This window comes from Grampus griseus (assembly GCF_964374135.1).
Source record: "Grampus griseus genome assembly, chromosome: 10".
Classification (NCBI taxonomy): Eukaryota; Metazoa; Chordata; class Mammalia; order Artiodactyla; family Delphinidae; genus Grampus; species Grampus griseus.
This window is the reverse complement of record NC_139004.1, coordinates 40,304,450-40,319,211: the sequence shown is the minus strand read 5'-3', so window position 1 is coordinate 40,319,211 and position 14,762 is coordinate 40,304,450. Positions and strand designations below refer to the sequence as shown.

General features: G+C 41.5%; 1 protein-coding gene across 1 annotated transcript; it reads right to left on the bottom strand.

Moving 5' to 3' along the window:
- Window positions 1-258: 258 nt before the first annotated feature.
- LOC309828877 (HLA class II histocompatibility antigen, DO beta chain) lies at window positions 259-14,308 on the bottom strand (the record flags this gene model as incomplete). The annotated part of the gene is made up of 5 exons (XM_082664486.1): window positions 259-302; window positions 517-627; window positions 1,065-1,346; window positions 1,809-2,078; window positions 14,218-14,308. The coding sequence occupies 5 exons, from the start codon at window positions 14,306-14,308 to the stop codon at window positions 259-261; spliced, it is 798 nt and encodes a 265-aa protein (XP_082520612.1).
- Window positions 14,309-14,762: the final 454 nt, after the last annotated feature.

Here is a 14,762-nt window from a genome sequence, read left to right as displayed (position 1 = left end):
AAAGTTTGGGATTGGAAGGAGCTAGGTCTTAGGGGAATTTCTGGTCCTTGGAAATGGGGACTATTATAGACAAGGAGGAGGAAGAAGGGCACAAAGATGAGAGATGCGTGATCTCAGAACACAAGACTCTAGAATCAGTTCAGGACTCCGCCAAGCTCTCATGGAAACGAGTCATCCAGAACATTGACCTCATGAATGTCCTTCACTTAACCCAGGGCCACTCAATCCCTCTTCAGGCTCCAGGGGGAGAAGCTTCTATTAGGACCTTAATGTGGCTGTGGACGAAGAACTGCTCTTGGGACCTGCAGGGACAGTGATAAAGTCCCGTGAGTCCCCCACCCTCCAGCACAGGGACTCAGCAGACAGCGCACCCAGCCAGAGTCACTTACATCTTATCCCAGTGATCCCTGAGAGGTATGATCAGCCCTCCCTGCCTTGCATCTTAGACGTTAGGAAAAGTGGGAAGCGGGGAAAGCCAGGGGGCAGGTGGCAGGGGTACTCCTCAGAGCTCATTACCTTTCCGAGCCCTGGTGTGGATGACGATCCCCACCAGAAGGAAGACTAGCCCAACCAGGAAGGCTGCAATTCCACTCAGCATCTTTCTCCAAGGATATTCAGACTGAGCTCCTATGGAAAACATGTATTAAAGTGAGCCAAAAGCTCCCAGTATTTGGTGTACCTTCCTGAAATCCCAGAACCTGTGCTGGACACCAATCCAATGCTATCTAGGGAAGGACTACATCTTGGAAGCCAAGGTTTGTACTCATGGAGTTTCTGTTAATGATTCTTATAATGCCCCCCTAAATGCCAAGACCAAAGCATTAGAGGACAGTAGTTCCCAAAGTTGGAAGTAAGTGACAAGGTGATTACACCTCCATATTTCTTGGAAGATCCAAGGATAGCCATGTTTTTTCCCACCCCAACCCAAAGACCCCAATTTCTATGACTCCCTCAGATCAGAGGGAAGAAGAACTAGTGTTGAAGCTAAGATGAACACAGAGGTAACACAGGTCTTGAGTCAGATTGAGCCGAGTTTTGTCCAGAAAGTATAAGCTGATTCTCACTCCACTCCACAGAAACAGGGCTCAGCAGGCTGGGATGATCAACAAGGCAGGTGTAGACCTCTCCAAGTTCAGGAGTCATTGCCAGCATCACCATTGTCTGAAAGGTCCAGTCTCCATTCCTAATGAGGCCAGTGGACATGACCCCCTCTCTCTGTTCCTGCCCATTCCGGAACCACGTGATCTTGATGTCCCCTGGATAGAAACCTGTCACAGAGCAAAGCAGCAGATTGTGGTGCTGCAAGGCTGGGATCCTCTCTGGATACACTGTCACCTCTGGTTGCACTAGCGGGGGAGAGAAGACATGAGACATGGTGAAGGAAATCCACAAAGCCAACACAGGAGTTTCATTAAAGGTTATCTCAGCCCCATATTTCTTTCCCAAATCACCCAAGTAGAAACTGGAAATGTGGGAAAATCTCACCCCCAAAGACTCAAACACTGGATATGTTAGTGTCGCAAGGAGGATTTAGGCTTTATCACATGCCCACAATTGCCCCTTGTATTTGGGAAGACACTAGCCCTTAAAGTCCCTGAGAACTGGGGGTCTGGGACCCAAGACCACCATGAACTGACCCCTGAGGATAGTGAGTGAGTCACAATTGAGGATAGAATGTATACAGACTCCCCTGCTCCTGACCCATCTATCCTGAAGCAGGAAACTGCCCAGTACAAGGAAGAAGAGCCACAGCCAGGCTCACACGGGGGAGATTCCTGAATCCCTGCAGTCCCCACCTTACACCTCACCTTTTCTCCCCACAGTGAAGGGTGCACCCAGCTTGTAGTTGTGTCTGCAGAGAGCATCCACAGAGGCTCTACTCCTTGCCAGTATATCGGGCCGATTGTTCCACAGCGCAGCGTCAGGCTGGCCCAGCTCCGTCAAGGCCACAAACATCCCCAAGTTGCTGTCAAAACGTGCATACTCCTCCAGGTTAAAGATGAATCTGACCACAAACTGCACATTTTCTGTCCCATTGGTGAAGTAACAGTCAGCCTTTGCCTGAATCACAAAATCTTCTAGAAAACCAAAAAAAAGACTATGAACCAGCCCCAATTAGGAAACCCATACCTGGTTTATTATGCCAGACCACCTTGATTGGAGAAGAGGCCTTTGACCTCAGTAAATCGGCCAAAGTAGCCTCTGCTCCCCTGGGCCCCACCCTGGTTCCTCTTAGCAAAGAGACATCCATTCTTCTTTGAAAGAAGCCTGAGGTCCAGCCTACCAGGCCAGCCAAACAGGAGACCTGTAACCCAAAGAAGCAAGTCAGAATGTGTCCAGAGACATAAACTTTCATTCAACAAATATTCATTCCTTTGACCAATATTTATAGACTGTTTGCATTTTGCCAGACACTGTGCTAAGTTTCTCCAAGCCAAGCTTTCAGAAGCCCAAGAATTCCCAGCCCTGTATGGAATAGTTCAATAGTATTCTTGCCGTTAGTAGGTTAATTCTATATATTCCTTCTGGAGTAAAGTGAAAGGAGGATGGAGGTGGAGTAAAGAAATGCAGAGTAGGTTCATAGTAGGTGTGAAATAAACTACCCTTCTGCTTTCCACTCACTATGGGTTTTCTCAAGAATTTTCTTCTGTGGACTTCCCTGGTGGTCCAGTGGTTAAGACTCTGTGCTTCCACTGCAGGAGGCACAGGTTCAATCCCTGATTGGGGAACTAAGATTCCAGGTGGCACAGCCAAAAAAAAATTTTTTTTTAATGAATTTTCTTCTGGACATTTTCCTTTGCACGATTACTCAGAGACCTCATCCCCTCTGTTGGCTCTAGTAAGGTAATGACCTCATTATCTCTATCTATGTTGGGTAAAATAGTATTAACTCATGACTTGAAGATGCCTTTTATCATCATCATCATCATCATTGGCCCTGTATGCACAGTTCTAGTGGTTGTAATAATATGGTGAATATAGGGTTAACTTAAACCTTTTCTGGAAACTTTTATATTAAACACTTCCACTGAAGAATGAATTAAAAAATCCAAATCCTTCAATATCCTGTGATAAACCATAATGGAAAAGAATATGAAAAAGGATGTATAACTGAGTCACTTTGCTGTACAGCAGTAATGAACACAACATTGTGATTCAACCATACTTCAATAAAAAATAAATTTTAGGGACTTCCCTGGTGACATAGTGGTTAAGAATCTCTCTGCCAATGCAGGGGACATGGGTTTGAGCCCTGTTCCAGGAAGATCCCACATGCCACGGAGCAACTAAGCCTGTGCGCCACAACTACTGAGCCTGCACTCTAGATCCCAAGAGCCATAACTACTGAGCCCGTGTGCTACAACTACTGAAGCCCGCACGCCTAGAGCCTGTGCTCCGCAGCAGGAGAAGCCACCACAATGAGAAGTCCACACGCTGCAACTAGAAAAATCCCGTGTGCAGCAACAAAGACCCAACACAGACCAAAATAAATAAATATTTTAAAAAATAAATTTTAAATAAATAAGTAAAAATGCAAATCCATTCTCCATTATGATTTTCCACTTTCAAAGTACCTTATTAGTATTGATAGTGATTAGTTTGAAATCTATACTGACTTTCATACAATGTAACTCTTTTCTAATTGGCATGTTCTCCAAAACAATTTAATTTCCCAAAGCTATTTAATCAGTCTTCATAGGTAAGAAAAAGTATGATTGTGTATTGTGGTCTGGATGTTTGTGTTCCCTCCATTCACATGTTGAAACCCCAACCCCCAAGGGTAATGGTATTAGTCGGCAGTGTTGGGGGAGGTACTTAGGTCAGGAGCATGGATTCTTGATGAAAGGGATTAGTGTCCCTAGAAAAGAGGTTCCAGAGAGCTCCCTAGCCCCTTCCACCATGTGATGGCACAGAGAGAAGGTGCCCGCTCTGAACCAGAAAGAAAGCCTTTCCCAGAACACAACCATGCTGCAGCCTTGATCTCGGACTTCCCAGCCTCCAGAACTTTGAGAAATAAATTTCTGTTGTTTATAAGCAACGCGATCTGTGGCATTTGTCATAGCAACCCAAACAAACTAAGGTGGTGATAGTTGTCTTAGATTTGAAGATCTGGACAATTTTAAGAGACAAACTGGTAAATGGACCTGGATTGGTCTCAATTCACTTAAGTTCTAGTTCATTTTACGTAGAAACAGACACTTCCCCTCCCTGATCTGCTTCCCTATCAATAAAGACAGGTTTGGATTCACGAACACCAACACCGAGGTAGAGCTCAAAAGCATTGTGTTAGGTAAGAAAAGAAACAGAATGTGATTCATCGCACAATGACATTCATTAAAATTTAAAAATACAGGAGGGAGTGGAGTCAAGATGGCGGACTAGGAGGATGTGGAGATTGTGTCTCCCCACAACTAGGGCACCTACCAGAGGCTTATGGGGGACCTTGACACCCAAGGGGATAGAAGGAACCCCCAAGTGACTGGGGAGGACATGGGGGAGAGCGAGGGGGAAAGAGAAGTGGAGGTTGGAGGGAACCAGTGCCCCTGAGGGGTGGCTGGGGGAGGGGAGGGGTTCCTGTGCCTGGAGGGACCCTTGGAGTTTCAGAGGACTCGGGGGAACGTGGATAGCATTTCTCCTGCCCACTCGGGCCCTGAGTCCTCCACCATCCGGGGACCCCTCCTGCCATGTGGGTCCTAAGGGTGTGGGAGAGAGGGGGTAGGGGAAGAAGAGTAAAGGTGAATGGGGAGCCTGCTAAGGTCTCAGGCCTGATCATCCCTACTCTGAGGCCAGAGGCACATCAGGGCCCCTCCAACAGCACTGAACCTAATTCCCACCCCCCACCCCAAGGGCTTAAGCATAAGGTCCCGCCCCCACCTAAACGATGCCCATGCCTAAGCCCCACCCCACATAGCCAAGGCCTTTTTCGGCCTTTTTTTTCCTATATTTTTGCTACTGTGATTCTGTTTTACCTTCTGGTTGTTGTTTCATTTATATTTTATTTTTTCTAACATATCTGTTAGTTTTCTAATCTTTTATTATTGTTTACTCTTTGTTACTTTCTGCCCTTTTTTATTTTTTTGCCACCCTGTGCAGCTTGCAGGATCTTGGTTCCCAGGCCAGGGGTCAGGGGTCAGCTCCTATGGTGGGAGCACTGAGTCCAAATCGCTGGATGAACAGACAGCCTCAGACCCCAGGGAATATTAATCAGAGTGAGGTCTCCCAGAGGTCCTCATCTCAGCACCAAGACCCAGCTCTACCCAACAGCCTACAAACTCCAGGGCTGGAAGCCTCAGGCCAAACCACCAATAAGACAGGAACACAGTCCCACCCATCCAAAAAAAAAAAAAAAAAATGAGACAATAAAAAAATATCTTACAGATGAAGGAGCAAGATAAAAACCGACAAGACCAACTAAATGAAGAAGAAATAGGCAACCTACCTGAAAAAGAATTCAGAGTAATGATAGTAAAGATGATTCAGAATCTTGGAAATAGAATTCAGGCATGGATCGAGAAAATACAAGAAATGTTTAACAAAGACCCAGAAGAACTAAAGAATAAACAAAGATGAACAACACAGTAACTGAAATAAAAAATATAATAGAAGGAATCAATAACACAAAAACTGAGACAGAAGAACAAATACGTGAGCTTGAAGATAGAATGGTGGAAATAACTGCCAAGGAGCATAATAAAGGAAAAAGAATGAAGAGAATTGAAAACAGTCTCAGAGACCTCTAGGACAACATGAAATACACCAACATTCGAATTATAAAAGTCTCAGAAGGGGCTTCCCTGGTGGCGTAGTGGTTGGGGGTCCGCCTGCCGATGTGGGGGACGTGGGTTCGTGCCCCAGTCCGGGGGGATCCCGCGTGCCGCGGAGCGGTTGGGCCCATGGGCCATGGCCACTGGGCCTGTACATCCGGAGCCTGTGCTCCGCGGCGGGGGAGGCCGCAGCAGTGAGAGGCCCGCGTACCGCAAAAAAAAAAAAAAGTCTCAGAAGAAAACAAAAAGAAAGGGTCTGAGAAAATATTTGAAGAGATTATAGTCAAAAACTTCCCTAACATGGGAAAGGAAATAGCCACCCAAGTTCAGAAAACACAGAGAGTCCCATACAGGAGAAACCCTAGGAGAAACACACCAACACACATATTAATCAAACTAACAAAAATTAAATAAAAAGAAAAAATTTTAAAGCAGCAAGGGAAAACAAAAAATAACATACAGGGGAATCCCCATAAGGTTATCAGCTGATTTTTCATCAGAAAGTCTGCAGGCCAGAAGGAAGTGGCAGGACATATTTAAAGTGATGAAAGGGAAATACCTACAACAAAGATCACTCTACCCAGCAAGGATCTCATTCAGATTCGATGGAGAAGTCAAAAGCTTTTCAGACAAGCAAAAGCTAAGAGAATTCAACACCACCAAACCAGCTTTACAACAAATGCTAAAGGAACTTCTCGAGGCGGAAAACACGAGAGAAGAAAAAGACCCACAAAAACAAACCCAAGACAATTAAGAAAATTGCAGTAGGAAAATACATATTGATAATTACCTTGAATGTAAATGGATTAAATGCCCTAACCAAAAGACTCAGACTGACTGAATGGATACTAAAACAAGATCCATATATGTGCTGTCTACAAGAGACTCACTTCAGATCTAGGGACACATACAGACTGAAAGTGAGGGGATGGAAAAGGATATCCCATGCAAATGGAAATCAAAAGAAAGCTGGAGTAGCAATACTCATATCAGATAAAATAGACTTTAAAATAAAGACTGTTACAAGAGATAATGAAGGACACTACATAATGACCAAGGGATCAATCCAAGAAGAAGATATAACAATTATAAATATTTATGATTTAAATAAAATAAATATGATTTAAATATCCTCCCAACATAGGAGCACCTCAATACATAAGGCAAATGCTAACAGCCATAAAACAGGAAGTCAACAGTAACACAGTAATAGTGGGGGACTTTAACACCCCACTTACACCAATGGACAGATCATCCAGACAGGAAATAAATAAGGAAACACAAGCTTTAAATGACATAATAGACCAGATAGATTTGATTGATACTTATAGGACATTCCACCTAAAGCGGCAGAATACACTTTCTTCTCAGGTTCACGTGGAACATTTTCCAGGGTAGGTCATATCTTGGGTCACAAGTCAAGACTCAAAAATTTAAGAAAATTGAAATCGTATCAAGCATCTTTTCCGACCACAACACTATGAGATTAGAAATCAATTACAGGGAAAAAAAACTGTAAAAAACACAAATACATGGAGACTAAAGAGTGCACTACTAAATAACCAAGAGATCACTGCAGAAATCACAGAGGAAATTAAAAAATACATAGAAAGGGCTTCCCTGGTGGCGCAGTGGTTGAGAGTCCACCTGCCGATGCAGGGGACACGGGTTCATGCCCCGGTCCGGGAAGATCCCACATGCCGTGGAGCGGCTGGGCCCGTGAGCAATGGCCGCTGAGCCTGCGTGTCCCGAGCCTGTGCTCCGCAGTGGGAGAGGCCACAACAGTGAGAGGCCCGCGTACCGAAAAAAAAAAAAACATAGAAATAAATGACAACGAAAACACGACGACCCAAAACCTATGGGACACAGCAAAAGACTTCCTAAGAGAAAAGTTTATAGCAATTCAATCTCACCTCAAGAAACAAGAAAAACCTCAAATGAAAAATCTAACCTTACACCTAAAGCAACTAGAGACAGAAGAACAAAGAAAACCCAAGTCAGTAGAAGGAAAGAAATCATAAAGATCAGAGCAGAAATAAATGAAATAGAAACAAAGAAAACAATAGCAATGTCAATAAAACTAAAAGTTGGTTCTTTGAGAAGATAAACAAAAGTGATACACCTTTAGCCAGACTCATCAAGAAAAAAAAAAGGAGAGGATGCAAATCAATAAAATTAGAAATGAAAAAGGAGAATTACAACTGACACCACAGAAATTCAAAGGATTATAAGAGACTACTACAAACAACTATATGCCAATAAAATGGACAACCTGGAAGAAATGGACAAATTCTTAGAAAGGTACAATTTTCTAAGACTGAACCAGGAAGAATTAGAAAGTATAAACAGACCTATCACAAGTAATGAAATTAAAACTGTGATTAAAAGTCTTCCAACAAACAAAAGTCCAGGACGAGTTGGCTTCACAGGCAAATTCTATCAAACATTTAGAGAAGAGCTGACACCTATACTTCTCAAACTCTTCCAAAAGATTTCAGAGGGAGGAACACTCCTAAATTCGTTCTATGAGGCCACCATCACCCTGATACCAAAACCAGAGAAAGATATCACACACACAAAAAGAAACTTACAGACCAATATCTCTGATGAACATAGTCACAAAAATCGTCAACAAAATACTAGCAAACAGAATCCAACAACACATTAAAAGGATCATACACCATGATCAAGTGGGATTTGTCCCAGGAATGCAAGGATTCTTCAATATATGCAAATCAATAAACGTGATGCACCATATTAACAAATTAAGGAATAAAAACCATATTATCAGGCTTCCCTGGATGCTCAGTGGTTAAGAATCCACCTGCCAATGCAGGAGACATCGGTTCGAGCCCTGGTCCAGGAAGATCCCACATGCCGCAGAGTAACTAAACCCGTGATCCACAACTACAGAGCCTGCATGCCACAACTACTGAAGCCTGTGTGCCTAGAGCCCGTGCTCTGCAACAAGAGAAGCCACCACAATGAGAAGCCTGCACACCGCAATGAAGAGTAGCCCCCACTCACCACAACTAGAGAAAGCCTGCACGCAGCAACAAAAACCCAATGCAGCCAAAAATAAACAAACAAACAAATAAATAAATAAACCATATGATCATCTCAATAGATGCAGAAAAATCTTTTGACAAAATTCAACACACATTTATGATAATAAAAAAAAAAAAAACTCTCCAGAAAATGGGCATAGAGGGAACCTACCTCAACATATTGGGTGGACCAAAAGGTTTGTGTGTTTTTTTCTGTAATATGGCTCTAGTAGAACTTAGTTGTCTTTAAATTCATTCAAAACAATTTTGTTAGATTGTATACGACAGCTGTCATATCGGCATACATTTTTTAAAAATTATCAAAATTGGTGAATATTTGTGTAGCCATTTTAATATTGAAGATGGAAGAAAAAAGCAACATTTTCAACATATTAGGCTTTACTATTTCAAGAAAGGTAAAAACGCAACTGAAACGCACAAAAAGATTTGTGCAATGTATGGAGAAGGTGCTGTGACTGATCAAACGTGTCAAAAGTGGTTCACGAAGTTTTGTACTGGAGATTTCTCGCTGGACAATGCTGCACTGTCGGGTAGACCAGTTGAAGTTGATAGCAATCAAATTAAAACAGAAATTGAGAACAGTCAGCGTTATACCATGCAGGAGACAGCCGACATACTCAAAATATCCAAATCAAGCACTGAAAATCATTTGCACCAGCTTGGTTATGTTAATGGCTTTGATGTTTGGGTTCTCTGTAAGTTAAGCGGAAAAAACGTTCTTGGCCATATTTCCGCATGTGATTCTCTACTGAAACATAATGAAAGAGTTCCATTTTTAAAACAAATTGTGATTGGTGAAGAAAAGTGGTTACTATACAATAATGTGGAAAGAAGAGATCGTGGGGCAAGTGAAATGAACATCCAACAACCACACCAAAGGCCGGTCTTCAACCAAAGAAGGTGATGCTGTGTATATGGTGGGATTGGAAGGGAGTCCTCTATTATGAGCTCTTTGCAGAAAACCAAACGATTAATTCCAACAAGTACTGCTCCCAATTAGACCAACTGAAAGAAGCACTCGATGAAAAGCTTCCAGAATTATCAAAAGAAAACGCATAATCTTCCATCAGGATAATGCAGGACCTCATGTTTCTTTGATGACCAGGCAGAAACTGTTACAGCTTCACTGGGAAGTTCCGATTCATCTGCTGTATTGACCAGATATTGCACCTTCGGATTTCCATGTATTTTGGTTTTTACAATATTCTCTTAATGGAAAAAAATTCAATTCCCTGGAAGACCGTACAAGGCACCCGAAACAGCTCTTTGCTCAAAAATATAAAAAGTTTTGGGAAGATGGAATTATGAAGTTGCCTGAAAACTGGCAGAAAGTAGTGTAAAAAAAAATGGTGAATAAGTTGTTCAATAAAGTTCTTGGTGAAAATGAAAAATGTGCCTTTTATTTTTACTTAAAAAACGAAAGGCACTTTTTGGCTCACTGAATAATAAAGGCCATATATGACAAACCCATGGCAAACATCATTCTCAATGGTGAAAAACTAAAAGCCTTTCCACTAAGATCAGAAACCAGACAAGGATGTCCACTCTCACCACTATTATTCAACATAGTTTTGGAAGTCCTAGCCACGGCAATCAGAGAAGAAAAAGAAATTAAAGGAATACAAAATGGAAAAGAAGTAAAACTGTCACTGTTTGCAGATGACATGATACTATACATAGAAAATCCTAAAGTTGCCACCAGAAAACTACTAGGGCTAATCAATGAATTTGGTAAAGTTGCAGGATACAAAATTAATGCACAGAAATCTCTTGCATTCCTATTCATTAACAATGAAAAATCAGAAAGAGACATTAAGGAAACAATCTCATTTACCATCGCAACACAAAGAATAAAATACATAGGGATAAACCTATCTAAGGAGGCAAGAGACCTGTACTCAGAATACTATAAAACACTGATGAAAGAAATCAAACATGACACAAACAGATGGAGAGATATACCATGTTCTTGGATGGGAAGAATCAATATTGTGAAAATGACCATACTACCCAAAGCGATCTACAGATTCAATGCAATCCCTATCAAATTACCAATGGCATTTTTCACAGAATTAGAACAAAAGATTTTACAATTTGTATGGAAAACAAAAGACCCTGAATAGCCAAAGCAATCTTGAGAAAGAAAAGCGGAGCTGGAGGAATCAGGCTCTCCAACTTCAAACTATACTACAAAGCTACATTAATTAAAACAGTATTGTATTGGCACAAAAACAGAAATATAGATCAGTGGAACAGGATAGAAAGCCCAGAGATAAACCCATGCACCTATGGTCACCTAAACTATGGCAAAGGAGGTAAAAACTTACAGTGGAGGAAAGACAATCTCTTCAATAAGTGGTGCTGGGAAAACAGGACAGCTACATGTAAAAGAATGAAATTAGAACACTCCCTAACACCATACCCAAAAATACACTCCAAATGGATTAAAGACCTAAATGTAAGACTGGACACTAGAAAACTCTTAGAGGAAAACATAGGAAAAACACTCTTTGACATAAACCACAGCAAGATCTTTTTTGACTCCACCTCCTAGAGTAAGGAAAATAAAAACAAATGGGACCTGATAAAACTTAAAAGCTTTTGCAGAGCAAAGGAAACCATAAACAAGATGAAAAGACAATCTTCAGAATGGGAGAAAATATTTGCAAACAAAGCAACAGACGAAGGATTAATCTCCAAAATACACAAACCGCTCATGCAGCTCAATATCAAAAAAAACAAACAACCCAATCAAAAATGGGCAGAAGACCTAAATAGATATTTCACCAAAGTAGACATTTCACCAAAGTAGACATACAGATGGCCAAGAGGCACATGAAAGGCTGATCAATATCACTAATTATTGGAGAAATGCAAATCAAAACTACAATGAGGTATCACCTCACACCTGTCAGAATGGCCATCATCAAAAAATCTACAAACAGTAAATGCTGAAGAGGGTGTGGAGAAAAGTAACCTCCTTGCACTGCTGGTGGGAATGTAAATTGATACAGCCTCTATGGAGAACAGGATGGAGGTTCCTTAAAAAAACTAAAACTAGAACTACCATATGACCCAGCAATCCCACTACTGGGCATATACCCTGAGAAAACCATAATTCAAAAGGACACATGTACCCCAATGTTCATTGCAGCACTATTTACAATAACCAGGACATGGAAACAACCTAAGTGTCCGTCGACAGATGAATGGATAAAGAAAATGTGGTATGTATATACAATGGAATATTACTCAGCCATGAAAAGGAACGAAATTGGATCATTTGCAGAGATGTAGACGGACCTAGAGTTTGTCATACAGAGTGAAGTAAGCCAGAAAGAGAAAAATAAATATCATATATTAACACATGTACATGGAATCTAGAAAAATGGTACAGATGAATCTATTTGCAGGGCAGGAGTAGAGATGCAGACGTAGAGAACAGACATGTGGAAACGGAGGCCAAGGAGAGGGTGGGACGAATTGGGAGATTAGGAATAACATATATACACAACCATGTGTAAAATAGATAGCTAGTGGGAACATGCTATAACACACAAGAAGATCAGCTCAGTGCTCTGTGATGACCTAGATGGGTGGGATCGGGGGTGGGAGGGAGGTCTAAGAGGAAGGGGATATATGTATACATATAGCTGACTCATTTCATTGTACAGTAGAAACTATCACAATATTGTAAAGCAGTTACACTCCAATAAAAAAATATTTTTTAAAATACACACAGGAAAACAATGCTACATCTTCCTAAAAGCCACCCTCATACTTAAAGACATACCAGACACATTAGAATGGAAGGGAGGGAGTGAGAATGGAGACAAGGGAAGAGAGGAGAGCGTCCTTGTTCTGATCAGTGATTACAAGGTGCTGTGAAGTCACTGGGGAAGATTAACTCCATTCTGTGCACTTGAGAACAATATAAAAGGACATTCAAATGGGTTAATAATGTAAGTTGATCAGGAAAGATCTCCCTGAAGAAATGGCATTTCAGTTGAGACTTGAAGGATAATTGTTACTGATCTCGAGCAGTAGATTTTCCTTCATTTCTACGTTCAGAGGAACTACTGGACTGAGTGTCAGGACAGCAGCATCCTTCCTGGGTCAGCCAGACTCATCTCGAACTCAGCTAATTTCAAACAATACTCTAACCTCCAAATCTCTATTTTGTCTTACATTCTAAATAAAAATATTTTAAAAGTTAGTTTTCAGTCAGATCTGTGTCAGAGTTTAGATCTTACTGATTGTGCATGTGTTGTTGTTGTTCAATGGATATCATAAGCTCAGAGAGGTTTCTGTTCTCCAAGAATAATGATCTCCTCACACCCACCCTCCACACCCCTAGGTTTGTTCCTCTTTTGTGTTTAATGAGACTTTGACGTTCAAAGGAGTTCTGCTTTTTAGCATGTTATATCCTGTTTTCTTCTGATAAATATGTTTTCAGAATGTAATATCACTTCATGTTTGCATAGCTTAACTCCTCAGCTAGAAATATAACAGCAGTAAATACATGTACCTGGTAACACGAGGACAGGCATTCAATTTCTAATACATTCTAATACATCTAATACATGTATACCCTCCCTATAACCCCAGTTAATAATAAAAATTTACAGAAGATTATTCAAATACCTGAGTTTTTTTTTAATACTTGTACAGAGGAGTACATAGGACAATGAGTGCATTAAAATGTAATCCAAAGTAGCCATATGATTGACTGATACCATGTATACTGTATCTTTTTCTGATTTAATAAAAAGTACATTTACATCTGAAAAAAAAAAGGTGGGGGATTTCCCTGGTGGCACAGTGGTTAAGAATCTGCCTGCCAGTGCAGGGGACATGGGTTTGAGCCATGTCCTAATACAATTTCTAATACATTCAATTTCTCTCATTTCTCAAGATCGCTTCGTACAATCTGACCATATTATAGGGGCTTAAAAATGTCAAATGAAGCAACCTTCGTTTCCAAGTTCTTTTATTCACATATACCTCAATTGGATACATATGGAAACAGTCACAATCATCAAACTCCTGGCTGAAGGATAGCAGCTATTCTCAGACTGCCTCCATTTATTACAGCTCTCCAGACTGACATTAATACCATAAGGACCCTAAGCAAGCAATGTTTCCCTTTTTCCTGCCTCCGGACTCCTTGAATCCGTGGCTGTGGGACAGGAAGACCCTTTTCCTGCCGGTCCATTGCATGTGGTAAAGAGGGAAGGAATAATTTCCTGTCAAAGGGAAGAAGACTCTCTTTGAACCTAGAAGCCCCTTCCGGTGTGGACTGGAGCCTGGACCTGTAGGGAAAGGCCTTCCTCCCCCACGCCAGTTTTTGCATGTACACATGAAAGAAATCACTGTGTCCTTACCTGGAGCATCTCTGCCTTGAGTCATGGAGGAATCCAGCCTGACTACCGTCACTAACAAAGCCACCACCCAGGGAACCCAGCTAGAACCCATTCTGGAAGAAAACAAGCGAGACAGAAAAATCGTCCACCTCTTCAGAATGGGGCTTGCCCACACACAACTCAGTCAAAAATATTCATGAAGAATAGAGATACCTTTCTGGCCTCCCCAGGATTGGAAACTCCTCACATGGATAACCAATCAAGACAGAGGGGCTTTGTGTCATTAGGTGCTGGGTAGAATACTTTCATAAAGTAGTTACCACTCAAGAACTGTTGACCTGCAGAATCACTGGCAGCAGTTTAGGTACATGGAAACCGGCTAGGAGAAAAAGGTCTTAGAAGAACTGGGCAGATTGTTTATCATGGATCTTACTATCCTCATATAGCACTGTCCCTGGCCTGCTGTGACTAATAGATCTCCATGCCTATGGGGTCGTTCACATTGCCTACAGAGAGTGTGTAAATAAAGAAGATAGTAGACAGCATTTTGAAGCATGGACCTTATG